The following is a 16,121-nucleotide window of genomic DNA, read 5'->3' on the forward strand; positions in this document are numbered from 1 at the left end:
TATTTTGTGTCATTTTATTGTTAAAAGGTAATTACATTTTAGGGGATTATATATATATATATATATATATAAATAAAATAAAATCCCTTTAAATAAACAATTAAATTAAAAATCAAGTAAAAGGGGAGACATATATTCAATCCTAATATTAAGTAGATTTCTGTCATCATTTACTCTCCTCTAAACCCAGATGACTTTAATTGTTCTGTGGAGCACGAAAGAGGTTGAATCATCAGGATGAGTGTCACTACGATCCGCCTCCTGCAGCCATACAGACTCAGAGCTCATCTCATGCACGACTGCTTCTCAAAGACCAGCTCGACAGCGCAGGGCAGAAAGCAAGTCATATTCATATTCAAGTTCATCTTTAATCTGTTGAAAGCATGCGATGCATAAATGAGTCTTCTCTGAGGAGCTGCATTTACTGTAAGATTCCTCTGACAGATGAAGCTAAACTTTATTACCTTTTAAGAATAGAATCCATTCAAATATAAATCACCTTTCAAAAATAAAAACACAATGCATTAAATAATTAATACTTGCTTGCATTATTAAAAAAAAGGTATTTTAGGGGATTTTATTTTATTTTGTGTTTTATGAATGAAAGGTAATTACATTTAAGGGGATTTACATTTCATTTCTCAATTAAATTAATATTTTATTCATATTTGATATTTTATTATATTACAGAAAATATGAAATAATTCATGAAAAAAAATGAAATCCTCAAATGTCAATAAAATACAAAAAAAATTTTTAAATTAAAACATTAATGAAATAAAACAAATCTCCTTAAATATTACCTTTCTATAATAAAATAAAAATAAAGGGGGAAAAGATATTTAAGTAGTATATTAAAGTAGAAGTCTGTCATCATTTATTAAATAAATTTGATTAATTTAAGGGGATTGTATTAAAATTAAATAAATCCCCCAATATATAATTATTTTTCAATAATAAAACAAAATTAAAAAAAATTGTTTTGTAATTGTTTGCATTATTAAAAAGGTATTTTAGGGTATTTTTTATTTTTATTATTGAAAAATATTTATATTTTAGGGGTTTTTAAGTTTATTTTATTTTATTATTGTTATAATTGTTTGTATTATTGAAAAGTATTTTAGGGCATTATTTTATTTGGTGTTATTTTATTACTGAAAGGTAATTATATTTAAGGGGATTTAATTTTTTTCATTCGTTATTTTCTTAATATTTTATATCTTTAAAAATTCTGAAAATATAAAATAATGAATTCATGAACATTTTTTGAGTCCTCTTAAATACGTTAACAATAAAATAACACCAAATAAAATAAAAATAAACTTTAAAATGAAAAATGAAATAAAATAAAATGGGAGAAAAATGTGACCCTGGAGCACAAAAGCAGTGTTAAGTCGCTGGGGGATATTTGTAGCAATAGCCAACAATACATTGTATGGGTCACAATTATACATTTCTCTTTTATGCCAAAAATCATTAGGATATTAAGTAAAGATCATGTTCCATGAAGATATTTGATTTTATTTTATTTTGTGTTTTATGAATGAAAGGTAATTACATTTAAGGGGATTTACATTTCATTTCTCAATTAAATTAATATTTTATTCATATTTGATATTTTATTATATTACAGAAAATATGAAATAATTCATGAAAAAAAATGAAATCCTCAAATGTCAATAAAATACAAAAAAAAAATTTAAATTAAAACATTAATGAAATAAAACAAATCTCCTTAAATATTACCTTTCTATAATAAAATAAAAATAAAGGGGGAAAAGATATTTAAGTAGTATATTAAAGTAGAAGTCTGTCATCATTTAAAATAAATTTGATTATAATTTAAGGGGATTGTATTAAAATTAAATAAATCCCCCAATATATAATTATTTTTCAATAATAAAACAATTTAAAAAAATTGTTTTGTAATTGTTTGCATTATTAAAAAGGTATTTTAGGGTATTTTTTATTTTTATTATTGAAAAATATTTATATTTTAGGGGTTTTTAAGTTTATTTTATTTTATTATTGTTATAATTGTTTGTATTATTGAAAAGTATTTTAGGGCATTATTTTATTTGGTGTTATTTTATTACTGAAAGGTAATTATATTTAAGGGGATTTAATTTTTTTCATTCGTTATTTTCTTAATATTTTATATCTTTAAAAATTCTGAAAATATAAAATAATGAATTCATGAACATTTTTTGAGTCCTCTTAAATACGTTAACAATAAAATAACACCAAATAAAATAAAAATAAACTTTAAAATGAAAAATGAAATAAAATAAAATGGGAGAAAAATGTGACCCTGCAGCACAAAAGCAGTGTTAAGTCGCTGGGGGATATTTGTAGCAATAGCCAACAATACATTGTATGGGTCACAATTATACATTTCTCTTTTATGCCAAAAATCATTAGGATATTAAGTAAAGATCATGTTCCATGAAGATATTTAACAAATTTCCTTTGTAAAACTTAATTTTTGATTAGTAATATGCATTGCTAAGAACTTCATTTGGACAACTTTGAAAATCTGAGGGGTAAATATTGAGAAAATCACCTTCAAACAGTTGAATTGTAGGCCAAATATTGTCCTATCCTAACAAGCTTATTTATCCAGCTTTCAGATGATGTATAAATCTCAATTTCTGGTTTTGTGCTCCAGGGTCACATATCTTAAAGTGGAATACTGTGGTCAGCAGAGCGTCCGGTCGAGGGACCGTGTAGTTGTCACTCCTCCAGCGCCTGCAGGAAATCGGCCACAGACTCCATCACGTAATCGGGCGCGCAGTGCTTCTGCTGCGGCTCCTGGCTGTCTCTGAACGCGAGCGCCTCCTGCAGCGTGGAGACGCCCGTCAGCGTCAGCACCGTGGTCAGGCCGCAGTTGCTCCCGAACAGAACGTCCGTCTCCAGCCGGTCTCCGATCATCAGCGAGCGCGCCGGGTCCAGACCGAACTGGCTGGCGATGCAGTCGAACATGAAGCGGCTGGGCTTCCCGATGACCGTGGCCTTCCTGCTGCTGGCCGTCTCCAGAGCCGCCGTGAGGCTGCCGGACCCTGCGGCACATTCACACTACAGCTGCACCATTAATCGCTACAAGATCGCCATCTCGATTCAAGCACTCACACGATCTCATTTCTAAAGGACAATGAATCGCCCGTGTCTATTAAACCTTTAGAGTAGTCATACCGGAACATTCAAATCTGTGTTTGCGCTAGGGATGGGCGTGCAGTGGTGTATCGGCATGCTGGGGTGCATCTAAAGATGATGACCATGTATCGACGATAGCCAGAGATATTGTCAAAAGCATCAAATATTGGCATTATTAAGAGCATTTGGCATTTCCAATTAATGTACGTCTGTTAGATTCTTCTTCTTATTAGGACTATTGTTCGGTTACTTTTATTATTAAATTAATATTACAATGATTGCCCCGCAATAATTTCAATGTGTATCACCGCATAACTGACGCACTGTGAGTATAGCAGAGCCGATCCTCCCTGTACGCAAAATGCGCAAGCTACGTAGGGCCCCCGAAACACCAGGGGGCCCCCTTGCTCACAAAGATTATTCAATTTTAGTTTAGTTTTTGAATTTGGCCAGCGTTTATTAAAAAAACATGAATGATCTTTTTTTTTAATGCAGTGTGCTGTCGCTCTTTCTACGTAAAAATCAGTCAAATCGTGTAATGTGAATGTCGTACAGTCTTACTCGAGACTAAATAAACCAGTTGAAAGTGTACGGTTTCTCAAACGTTTTCCACGAGCCCGATTCGAGACAAAGTGAAACATTTCATTCATTCGTTTATAACCGTTTCATTCATTCATTCGTTTTACTTTCACTTTCTGGTAAATTGATTGAGATTAAGACGTTCACCGCATAACTCTTGCACAAAGTTTGCACGTTGCTTGTGATATATCTATTGGTTCGCCTTCATGGTTTAAAACAAGTATTTACGCTTCGGAAAATGGCTCATAAAAACGTGAATGGTTAAAGAGACAGCAGCCTAATAAACGCGCTGCCTAATAAATGTTAATCAAATAACACAAGAAACCCATTCACTGATATTGACCGAACGTGTTTAATAACTTTAATCTAGATTTGAATTATGAAAAGAAACCTATGCAGTGTTTTTAAACTTTTAATTACAGTTTCTGTACCGGATATTTGGTTCAGTTGTATTTATTTATGCTATTGCTAATTGATTTGTTTGTTCCTATTGTCTTTAACACTTTAAAATTGATATTAGTGTAGTTGTTTTTGCGGTGTTATTTTTGTTAAAAGCATAGGCAAAAGTAGGCCTAAGTGTTCTGTAACGCTGCAGATTTCTGCTCATGTTATTCAGCTGCAACAGAATGCTTTGTAAAAAGACACAGAATACATGTTTGCCATCTAAATATTTGATTTCATTTTTTTGTATAGGCTATATTGGATTTTTATCTTATTGGAACCGAAACTAAGAATCAGCATCGATAAAATTTAAACGATGCCCAAACCTAGTTATTTTGTTTAACAAAAAATAAATAAATTTTTAAAAATGTGTACAATATGCATTAAATTGGACAAATAACCTTTGTTGGCGAATAATTGTGTAGGATAGAACTACAGTGGGTATGGAAAGTATTCAGACCCCCTTAAATTTTTCACTCTTTGTTATATTGCAGCCATTTGCTAAAATCATTTAAGTTAATTTTTTTTCCTCATTAATGTACACACAGCACCCCATATTGACAGAAAAACACAGAATTGTTGACATTTTTGCAGATTTATTAAAAAAGAAAAACTGAAATAACACATGGTCCTAAGTATTCAGACCCTTTGCTCAGTATTTAGTAGAAGCACCCCTGAATACTTTCCGTACCCACTGTATTTTCCTGCTCATCTGAACATACGCAAATGTTGCAAGACAGAACCAATCCGAGCGTTCACTCACTTCTGACTGTGTTCAAGCAGGACTGCGTTCATGTCACACCTCATTGTGAATCAGTCAATGTGTTTCTGACCGTCAGCTTCTAGAGTCACTAACAACAGGCCTAAACAACAGCTCAGCAGAGCTAAAGCTTCAACCGCTGCAGAATCTGATGAACTTTGAATAGAATTTAGACAGAATAAACCTCTTGAAAACATGTCCATGTCACATTTCACATCAAAATCAAAAGAAATAAAAATTAAGCTAAATATTAACTAGTTAAACAAGTTATTTTCAGGTTTAAACACTTTCTGACCAATACATTTTCCTGTTTTTTTGCATGACCTTCCCTTTCTAGTAGTTCCTTATGACAATGTTTTCCAGGATTGGAATCAAGGATAGGACGATGCTTATATGTGGGAACCATATATTCATTTAAGTTAATTGTTTTTTAATGACAATTAAGCACATTTACACCTAAAACTCTCATTAAAAAATGCCTTTAATGTTGATTATAATGGGGGGGGGGGGGGAAAAAAAACAAAAAATTTTTTTTTTTTTTTATTGGATTACAGCAGTGTTGAATTGTCATGAAAATGAAGCAGAAAAATATTAATAGTCACAATGCAGAAAATATATTTCTAAATCATTTCTATTTTTGTAATGTTTGCATTACAGCAACGAGAGTTTTGTTGACTTGTCATTAAAAAGAATGCAGAAAAATCTCAATAAACCTAAAACAGGCTTTATTTTCTTACTGCCAAAAATATATTTTGTATTTTTTTCCTGCTTATAGTTCCCATGATTTTAATAGTCATAATGCATAAAATATTATATGATATAAACTAATTTATTTATTTTACAAGAAATAAGAGTTTTGGTGGAGAAAACGTTAAATTGAAATAAAAATGATGTCAAAATACAGAAAGTTGCAATAGTCTTTCAAACAGGCTTTATTTCCTTTATAAAAAAAGCTTGATTCTACCATATTTGTAAGGTTGTTATTTGCTTTAAGAAATGATACGAATAGTGTATTTTACATTTACACCCAAAACTCTCATTACTGTCATTTTTTAAAAAGCCTTTCATTTATGTTGATTATAAATGGCGGAAACAAAGTGTTGAATTGTCATGAAAAATAATAAGTCCCAATGTAAGAAAATATATTTATAAATAAATAAAAAATATTTAAGCATTTTTTAATTTTGCATTACAGCAATAAGAGTTTTGTTGGAAAAAAAAAGTTGAATTGTCATGAAAATGATGCGAGAATGCTAAAATAGGCTTAATTTTTTTTCTTTTTGCAAATTTTTTTTTTCCTGCTTAGTTACCATGATATTAAAAGCCAGAATCCATAACAATATTATATCATAAATAAACATTATTTTATTTTAATTTATTTATTTTGCATTGCAAGCAATGAGTTTTAGTGGAGAAAGTGTTGAATTAACATCAAAATGCTGTCAATGCAGTCATAATAGTCCTTAAAATCGGCTTTATTATCCTTCTTAAAAAATAAATCAATAAAAAACTGGATTCTTCCACATTTGTAAAGTTTTATTTTGCTTTAAGAAATGATATGCTTAGTGTATTCTAATGCCAGTTAAGCACATTTACACCCAAAACTTTGTCGTCATTTTAATTAATTATCGTATTGAGAAAAAGTATTTAATTTATGCTGCAGATCCGCAGGTAGCAGCAGGCTTTGGCGAGCTTCATGAAGGTGAAGTTCTCGTCGTATCCCACCAGCACCGCCTTCACATCCGGGTCCAGCGGGCAGGTGTAGATGCTGGCGCCCGGCTCCGCGTCCCCCTCCTCCGCCACCGGCACCCCGGCGTCCCGCAGCTCCTTCATCACCCCGCCGCAGCCGATCACGTACACCTTCCCCTGCAGCCGCGCCACATCGCGCAGGTACGCGGCGGAGCAGTACGCCGAGCTGAAGATCTCCTCCTCCGCGACGTCCGCGAAGCCGAGGCGGCTGAACTTCTGCACGTAGTTCTCCCGCGGCCTGGTGCAGTTGTTAGTGACGAAGAACACGCGTTTGCCGCGCTGCTTGAGCAGACTGACCACCTCCGGAGCTCCGGTAACGGCCGTTTCTCCGTTCCAGACGACGCCGTCGCAGTCGAACAGCACGTTGTGTTTGGCGTCCAGCAGGTCCCGGATCTGAGCGCCGCGGAGCATCACGCAACCGCCGCCGCCTGCCATCCTGCCGGCTTGAGATCCTATGATAGAAACAAGCGACGAACTGCGTCGGTTTTAGTCAAACGCGCCGGGGATCCCGTACGTTAACGGTTAAGAACGCAGAACCGGACGCGACGCGGCGGAGCGGTTCACCAGCGCGTCCATCTCCGCTGCTGGTGAAGGCGGGACTAAAGACGGTCCAATCACATTTTTGGATTTCGCAGAGGACACGCCTTCTCCCCCGTGTCCTCCAATCAGAAAGCGAGCAGATGCAACGCACTGTGATCGATTATTATAGCAGCCAAAGCCACTAGAAGCCAAGCCTGCAACCTTTAAGCCAAAAGAACGTAACGGCTAATGCTAACGGAAAGGAGGCCGTTTTTTTTTTTGAATGGATGTCAAAAGGAGGAGAGGCTTCACTACGCTGAAAAAACAGCTTTTTAAGAGGAAACGGCTTATCATTTAATTAATCGACAGCCATCTGCTAATCTTCAGCATGTTTTACACTAAATGGATACGTTTGGATTGAACTATTTTTAGAGTTTACCACGAACAAATGCCGTTTAATAAGAGAAGTCACTGATTTTTTGCGACAGGTGTGATTCAGCTTACGGCACTTCTCTTTCATTCCTATGGGATCCGTAAACGGCGACTGAGTTTTTTTTTTTTTTTTTTTGCAGAGAACGGGAACATCCAGAAGAATAAGCATACATCACATAATATCAACCACAAAAATAAAATGGAAACAAAGCACCAAAAAAAATAATAAATAAAAAATCTAATAAGATTGAGTGTTGCACAACTCTGAATGAAATTCAGTGACGTCAAGGCTGTAATGTGATTGGTTATTAAAGGACACGTGAGCTTAATAGACCCTTTTCACATTTCCGGGTTTCTCAGCAGCGGAAGTCGTCATAGTTGGGTTAACTTGAAGAGCAGTGAATGGGAGAGCACCACAAATACATTTACTACACAGAGCCGTAGTTCACTGACAAGCTACACAAAATCGGCAATGATTTCGAAAGCAATTTTGTGTAGCTTGTCAGTGAACTACGGCTCTGTGTAGTAAACGCCGCTCCATCTGAAAGCACCTGCTGGAGATTTACTACTAATCACAGATAGTGGTCGACCGATATGGGTTTTTTGACTGCCGATGCCGATATCTTGGAAAGCAGGATTGCCGATATAAAGCAGATATCATTTTATTTATATTTAAGAAATTTGAAATCATTTGAAAATGGATTAAAAATAAGTGTGTAAAATAAACATACTTATACTTTAGAAGACAAAGCATTTTTCACAAATAAATGCATATTTAATAAAAATCTAATTAAAAAGGAAGTAAACACTGTAACCAACAGAGCACTCAGTATTCAGTTTGTGTGCATTGGGAATCATATAAATTTTTTCAAATAAAGCCACGGTAACACTCATTTTACATACAGCACACAATGAAAATGACATTAATATGACAGTGGGAAAATGCATAAAGCGCAGCATAATTTGAAATCACGAGTTTAAAGTTCGTCGATCGCGCGTCTCCAGTGAAGCTGAACTCTCCTCCTGTCCGCATTCAATTCGCACGGACAAGAATCGACTAAGTCGGCAAGGTTTGCGAAATTAAATTTTCATTAGCTATTCAAAGATTTGTTTAAATGATATAAATGCGTATTTGCTGAATGCTGACGGCAAACGAGAAAGTATAATGTTTGCCTTTCTATTACTAATAATATTAAAGCAATCGTTATAATACTTTTTGTATAGATTTTAATTCCTTTGTTTAACAGTTCTATCTGATTATTAGATAGACTTCTATCCATATTAGACAGAACTGAATGACGACAGTGAACAGGAGAGAGAATGTAAGCGGTGTGTGCTCAGGCGCTGCCGTTCTCAGTGCCTTCAAAATAAAAGTCCCGCCTCGAACACATTGGCCAATTAGATAGACTTCTATCCGTATTAGACAGAACTGAACGACGACAGCGAACAGGAGAGAGAATGTAAGCGGTGTGTGCTCAGGCGCTGCCGTTCTCAGTGCCTTCAAAATAAAAGTCCCGCCTCGAACACATTGGCCAAACAGAAAAACTTATCGGCCGATATCGGCCTTACATTTCATGTTAGAAATATTGCTGCTGTAAATATAACATACATGAAATAACCCCCATATAGCATACATAAATCACCTCATAGCAGATCCATACAGGTGGAGCTGGGGAAGATCTGCTACGCTGCTCCTGCTGCTGCTGCTGCGGCAGAGCAAGTACTGAGACTTGCTACTGCCAATACATCCACAACATGCTGCTGTGAGCATGTAAGAAATATTGCTGCTGCAAATAACATATATGAAATAACCCCCCACAAAGCAGGTGACATAGAAGGGACAATACAAGCCAAAACAAGAACAAAACACCCCCCCAACAAGTAGATCTATCGCCAAGACATATGTACTGCTGCTGCTCCAAAGAGCCATGTGAACCGCATGTATTGCTATCTATGTGTGCCTGGGCTACCACGCGGACTGGCTTAATGCTAGTGGCCTATGACTATGTGAGCCTGGGCTACCATGCCGACCGGCTTAGGTCGGAGCTAGTGAGGTGAGGGGTAAACGCTTGGATAAACGACAGGGGTTAAAGCTGAAGCTGATGCTTCACTTTATAGCACTGACACCAGTTATGAGGGAGTAAGTTACCCCTAAACATTGAAAAGATATTAGGATATTACGACAACATTACTCTTAGGACATAGCAGACTAATTTTTTTTCAGGAATATGACTTAACCTGATGGAGGACGTGCTCAGTCATTAAGGCAGTCCCTCTCTCTCTCTTTTGCGCGCTATTTAGGCATGTTTTGTGCGCCTGTGATCGTCGTCATCCTCAATAAAAAAAACATTTATTCATGCTTGGGTGTCGGCTGTGAATCCAGTGGAGAGAAATCCCCCACCACTAACTGCAAACTGGCATTCAGATCTGCCTCCATTTTGTTTGCAACGCCCCACCTTCCAACGATCCAATCAATTCCCGAAGGACGAAATCAAGTCCCGTCCTCTCATTTCAGATGCCGTTTCACTTGGATATACATCACAGTAGAGAAGAAAAGACAAAATCGGAAAAAATTCCGTTTCATGCCGACTTTAACAATAGTGGGCTATGACTATGTGAGCCTGGGCTACCACGCCAACTGGCTTAACTCTAATTAGATGCGCACTGTGTAATGTTTAATTAACAAAATGGATATACGTTGCAATCTGATAGATAAGACCCCAGCACCCACCTGAGCAAATATCATAATTTAGTCATTTGATAACTGCTGTTACTTTCTCCACTTCATCTGTCCCAGCTGCAGCGTAACAGTTTGTTAATTCATGTTCATGCAATGATGAAATGGACAAAGTTAGCCGATGCATGCCATTTTACTCTCTTGTGCAGATAAAAGTTGTCGAAGTTACAGTGCACAAAACCCCCCGGGTGGACTGACCTGAAATAAAAGCAGAATATAAATGTTCCTTCTCCGTTTTCTGAATTACACAGCACAGCGTTAGCACACGTCGCACGCGCACATTTCACCGAACTACACTACCCATCATGCATTTTACTAGGAACTAACTGTTACAGCCGTAGATAGTGATCTTCAGCGTCACCCGCAACACTGTCATTGCAGTGCTGCGTGCAGCTGAAATCAACCACATACTCATCACAATGAAATCATCGACCTTAGAAATAACGACCGTGAACACTGGGATAATCGCTGATGTATATGGCGAACCCCCATTGAAATGCATACACAAGAATGCTCATTTAATTTAACCTGTTTCATGTCCGTTACTATCGGCGTGTCCCCAGAGCGATATGCTCTAAACTGCGTTTTGCTCCAGCTGTATAAACACAGATGCTAAATGCTGCTGCTAATATGATTAAAATTCGCTCCTGCATACAATGCAAACTGCTAATATGACACTAGTTTAAACTTGATTATGGTTGCTGATTTTTTTAATTCAATTAGGCAGACTACGCAATTCACACAGCGATATGGATTAGAAGAGCATTCACTTATTTTAGATGTTGATTTCGCTGTTCTGAAGCAAGCTGCAACTGCTACAGCAAGCACTAGTCATATATTTGAATGTTGAGCAGTGAGCTCATTGGCTACCGATACAGGAGAGAACCAATCAGCTGTGCCATGTGATAATGATGTCATTAGGTCAGATTGAGTTAGACCTATCGGACTGCGCCATCTAGAGTTTCATGCCAGAACTCTGTATGAATTCACAATTATTCAGTTTTGTTGAGTGTGGACATAGAATGAGTAAACATGTTGATGGCAACAATAGTGACCAGTGGGATAATAACTTTTTTTTTGTATCTTAGTATACATATTCAGTGTTGTATAAGGGGTTTTATGTAAAATAGTAGCCATAGAATGTTCATTGCATCAATTTCACCATTGCTACAGACTGGTACAAACATTCTTTGCACTTACACACACACATGAACTCTTTACTGATTCAGACTGAACTGAACTGAAAACATGAACTAGGCAATTGAACTGGGTTTGGTGTGAAAACTGAATCATCTGTTGAATCACAAGAGTCATTTCAGAGTTCATTTGAACTGAGTCAAGAGTCACTTCAGAGTTCATTTGAACGGAGTCAAGAGTCATTTCAGAGTTCATTTGAACTGAGTCAAGAGTCATTTCAGATTTCAGTTGAACTGATTCAAGAGTCACTTCAGAGTTCAGTTGAACTGAGTCAAGAGTCATTTCAGAGTTCAGTTGAACTGAGTCAAGAGTCACTTCAGAGTTCATTTGAACTGAGTCAAGAGTCATTTCTGAGTTTATATGAAGTGAATCATTTGAATTCAAGAGTCATTTTTATGGTTCAGAGTTTTGTTTGATATATCCAGTGTCTTTTGGAAATCAATTTGTGTGTTTTGATATTGAAATGAATTCTGGGAAACTTGTGTATGAAGTGTTAAACAGAAGTGCTTATCAAAGTTGTGGAGAACTTTATCAACTATTTGTTTTATTTCATTCGTTCATTTAAACAGAGCCAATTCTTTCAAAGAAGTCTAGTTTCCTAAAAATAGAAAAGGAATAAATGATCAACTGTTAACGGGTCATACAGTCTACAGTTATTTGTGCAAGTTACCGTCTCACTCACACTATTGGGTTTAGGAGAGTGGGAATAGTATCTATTTGTTTTCTTTTTATTTATTATACAATTATAATTCTGACTTCTGATTAACAAAAGCAAAAAAGGCCTCTAACACTAGCTTGCTCTATTCTTTTTCCATAAAATTAGCATTTGATATCAGACGTTTGTGAATACATAGGAGGAAGCTAAATCAAATTCCTTTGTTTCCTTTTTTAGATAATTAAGCTGTGGCCTATACTGTAGAAATTCTCATTTCAGTGACGGCAATCTTGTGATGCATTATTACTGCAAATAAAGATCCAGAGGCATCCAATTTGAGCAAGTATTTGGATAAACTCATCAACACGGTTATAATATCTCCAGAACTTTATTTCTGGAATGGTTTGCCAGTTAAGTACAACATAAAATACTAAATAAAACCAACGAAACAAGAACAGTGTCTATGTACAAATATTAAGAATGATACAACTTCCTGTTCCAATATTAATCGCCGTTTGATTGTCTATTTAACACTATAATTTAATTACATGAAAATGTGTCAAAAAACAGAACTTTACCCAGCAACCCCCCCCCTCCAAAAAACACAAAAGCAAATGATTAGATATGAAACAAAATAAAGCATAAAACATTCCAAAGATAAGGGAAGGTTTTTCAATGTACATTTGAAGCAGACAACCATTACTACATTACAATTTTAAGCCATTAACTTTTTTTTTTTTATACAAACTTTGGACAAATTACTGCACCAACACAATTTCCTAAAGCTCTTTTCGATTCATGGAGGGACAGAAGAACTGAATTGCACAACCTACAGGACTGAATTGTAGAATATTGTATTTAAATCGATCAATACGCATCCTTCAAGTATGTCAAGACCAAAAAAACTAATAAAAATAAAGGAGGATTCTGGCCGCAGGTACGAGGATTTATAACAGGATTTTACAGACACAGCACGAGCCGTCCAATAGATCGCCTCCCAAGCGTTTTCCAGATCCATTCAACAAGCACGGTTTGAATGAGGGTTAAGGCAACACTGCAAACCGGGCTTCTGCCTTAACCGAGAGACATTCGACTTCAGTAAATCCCTAAGATGTGATAATACTGTACATTCAGCTAGCCCTTCGTCTCCGGCCGTATTTCACTCGTGTACAGAACGCAAACACACTTGCAGCTGAGTGAATAAATAAATAAATAAATAACTCTTCTTAAGCAAATCTCTTGTGCGAAAAAGCGTTGAACGAATGGTAAAGTCGAGAAGGCATTCTTGTGGCATACACAGACTCAAAAGCAAGTCTTCAAGTTCAAGTCTGCTTGCCGAGGAAGAAAAAAAACAGCAAGGTATGTCAGGTATCTGTACATATTTACAAATTATTGCCATACGAGAGTGTGTAAAGTAAAACTTGGGAAAGCTGGAAAAACAGGCAAACGAGGTCCGAAATGATCCGTTTCATCTGTAAGCGATTCTCGATGCATAGATAAACGTCAGATCAGTGCTTGCAGCAAACGAACGCCGTGCCAGAAAAATCATTTACAACGTTGCATAATCGGTCACTGAAGGGAACAGACGGGTAAACCTGCGGCTTGGTTCTGTTCCCGTGGCGAGAAATCCCTGCAAAACGGTTTTTCAATAAATAGTGATCTCAAAATATCGAAATGAACAAAAACTAAGAAAAACACGAACACATGTGCCAGTATCTCACAACCATTTCGGGAAACAAAAACAACCATGATGCAGTCCAATGGTCTTCATTGCAATAAATACGCCAAACGCCGACTGCTAAAGCAAGAGGAACACTAATAAATATGCGTAGAAGTAGGAAAAAAACATTTTAATCACACACGTCGTAATACCTCTATTGTATTTAGAGCCTTTTATATTTGCTAGAACCACTTTCAATTGTTCGTAGGTTTGTTTTTGCAGTCCGTCAACATAGAAAATATCCCAGGGCTGAACTTCTTCCAGGTTCTTGTGCAAAAAATGGTGCGTAACGAAACGAAGAAGGGGTCGTAGATGCCGTTCAGACGAAGGCTGAGCTGTAAACACTGATGGGAACCACAGAGGAGAGGCTGAGCTGACAGCCAGTCGTCATGATGGCTTAGTAAAACCCCTTGCCCTCGGGCCAAGTATGCGAGTTCAGTTTTCCACAGTATTCGGACGTAGACAACGTTTATATGACACTTCCAAAAAATTCAAGACTGGAAAATAAATGGCTGTATTAACTCTTGAGAAATCAAGATTTAGGTCTGTACAATTAGACATCACTGATGTCATAGTAAAAAAAAAAAAAAAAGATCTGTACATATATATACACACGTATATAATCAGGAAAACTAAATAAAGCAAATATTCAAAGGAATACGCGGCTATGTACATGTTAGATTGCAGCTAGTCCCGTGAGAGTTGGCATGCGCGCTCGTGTTACTCCGACTGCAGTAGTGTGTGCGCTCCCATGTAGCTGCCCGCCTCGCCGAAGTCACTGACCGAAACCGCCATTTTGGCACTTGTGATGTGGTGCGTGCGGCCCTCGAAATCCACGCCCATGCTCCTGTTGTCGTTTATGAAGGGTTCCGACAGGCCCATCTTCAGCCGCTTGGCCGGGGGCCGCTCGCAGTCCTCTCCGCACACGCTGATCTGCCCGAGGTCCGAGTGGTAGAAGCCAGTTTCCAGCAGGTTGATGCAGTCTCCGTCGCCGGAGTAGTTGAGCGGCTCTTCGTGGCTCAGGGGCCCGCGGTGCAGCCCGTCCAGCGAGGAGAAGTTGTAGGAGTCTAGACAGCTGACGTCTGCGGGGTTACACACCGACGCCACCGTGCTCGTCAGCGCTGCAGGAAAAGGTAAAGGTTAGACTCGTCTGCTCACCATTTTTGTGCAAAAATACAGGAAAGAAAATGTTAAATATTATTACAATTTAAAATAGCAGCTTACTATGTGAATATGTTGTAAAATGCAATTTATTTCTGTGAATTTTCAGCATCATTACTCCTGTCTTCAGTGTCACATGATCCTTCAGACATCATTCTAATATGCTGATTTGCTGCTCAAGAAACATTTCTGATTATTATCACAATGTTGAAAACACTTGTGGCTGCTTCATATTTTTGTGGAAACCGTGATGCATTTTCTTTTTCAGGATTCTATAATAAACAAAGTTCAAAAGAAACAACATTTATTTGAAACAAAAATTTATTTGCTGGTACTTTTGATCAGTTTAATGTATCCTTGCTCAATAAAAATATTACTTTCCCCCCAAAAAAGTGACCTCTCAAATTAATGTGAGCTGATTGTTTTTTTGTTTTTTTTACAATACTTGTTCAAAAGAAATTACATAATTGTAATTACTTTTGATTAAATATTATAGTACACATATATATATATATATATTAGAGCCCGACCGATATGGGTTTTTTTGGGTCCAATACCGATACCGATATTAGGGAGTAAAAAAATGCAGATATCGATATATCGATATCCGATATCTTTGTGTATATTATAGTACAGTACCAGTCAAAAGTTTGGACACTTTCCCATTCGTGTGTCCAAACATTTGACTGGTACTATATATAGAATACAGTATATACATAAACAGAATATATATACATAAACACATTTTTTGCAATGGTCACTCAAATATGGTGATCAAACACTTATAATGATGTGACAGAGATACATAATGGAGGCAGGGCATTTAACAATAAACTTTATTATCCAAAATGAGTCTGACATCAGTGCACTGAACAGTAAAGTTGAAGTTTATTCAACTTTAATTCAATTCAATTCCATTCAACTTTATTCCGCTGAAGTTTATTTCACTTCGGAACATTCATTCACGGATTTGCGCTACTGTCTTCACACACAGACGAAACTTACTAGAGAAGTGTGA

The 16,121-nt window shown here is 36.7% G+C and overlaps 1 protein-coding gene, 1 long non-coding RNA gene and 1 pseudogene across 2 annotated transcripts in view; 1 reads left to right on the plus strand and 2 right to left on the minus strand.

Moving 5' to 3' along the window:
• The first annotated feature begins 211 nt into the window (after positions 1-211).
• LOC107568608 (uncharacterized) lies at positions 212-14,539 on the plus strand. Its single transcript, XR_001606788.1, has 3 exons — positions 212-223; positions 11,392-11,396; positions 12,834-14,539. It is a non-coding gene; the product is annotated as an uncharacterized lncRNA (long non-coding RNA).
• On the minus strand, positions 2,635-7,355 carry LOC107568607 (pyridoxal phosphate phosphatase-like; annotated as a pseudogene).
• The window catches only part of LOC107568605 (mesoderm induction early response protein 3-like), a 19,447-nt gene continuing 17,143 nt past the window's right edge, over positions 13,818-16,121 (minus strand). Inside the window, exon 13 of the mRNA XM_016254571.1 lies at positions 13,818-15,063. Within this exon, the coding sequence (XP_016110057.1) occupies positions 14,663-15,063 (401 nt within the window). The 3' untranslated portion in view covers positions 13,818-14,662. The remainder of the gene's footprint in view (positions 15,064-16,121) is intronic.

This window comes from Sinocyclocheilus grahami, unplaced genomic scaffold (assembly GCF_001515645.1).
Source record: "Sinocyclocheilus grahami isolate Dianchi unplaced genomic scaffold, SAMN03320097.WGS_v1.1 scaffold1261.1, whole genome shotgun sequence".
NCBI classification, from domain to species: Eukaryota; Metazoa; Chordata; class Actinopteri; order Cypriniformes; family Cyprinidae; genus Sinocyclocheilus; species Sinocyclocheilus grahami.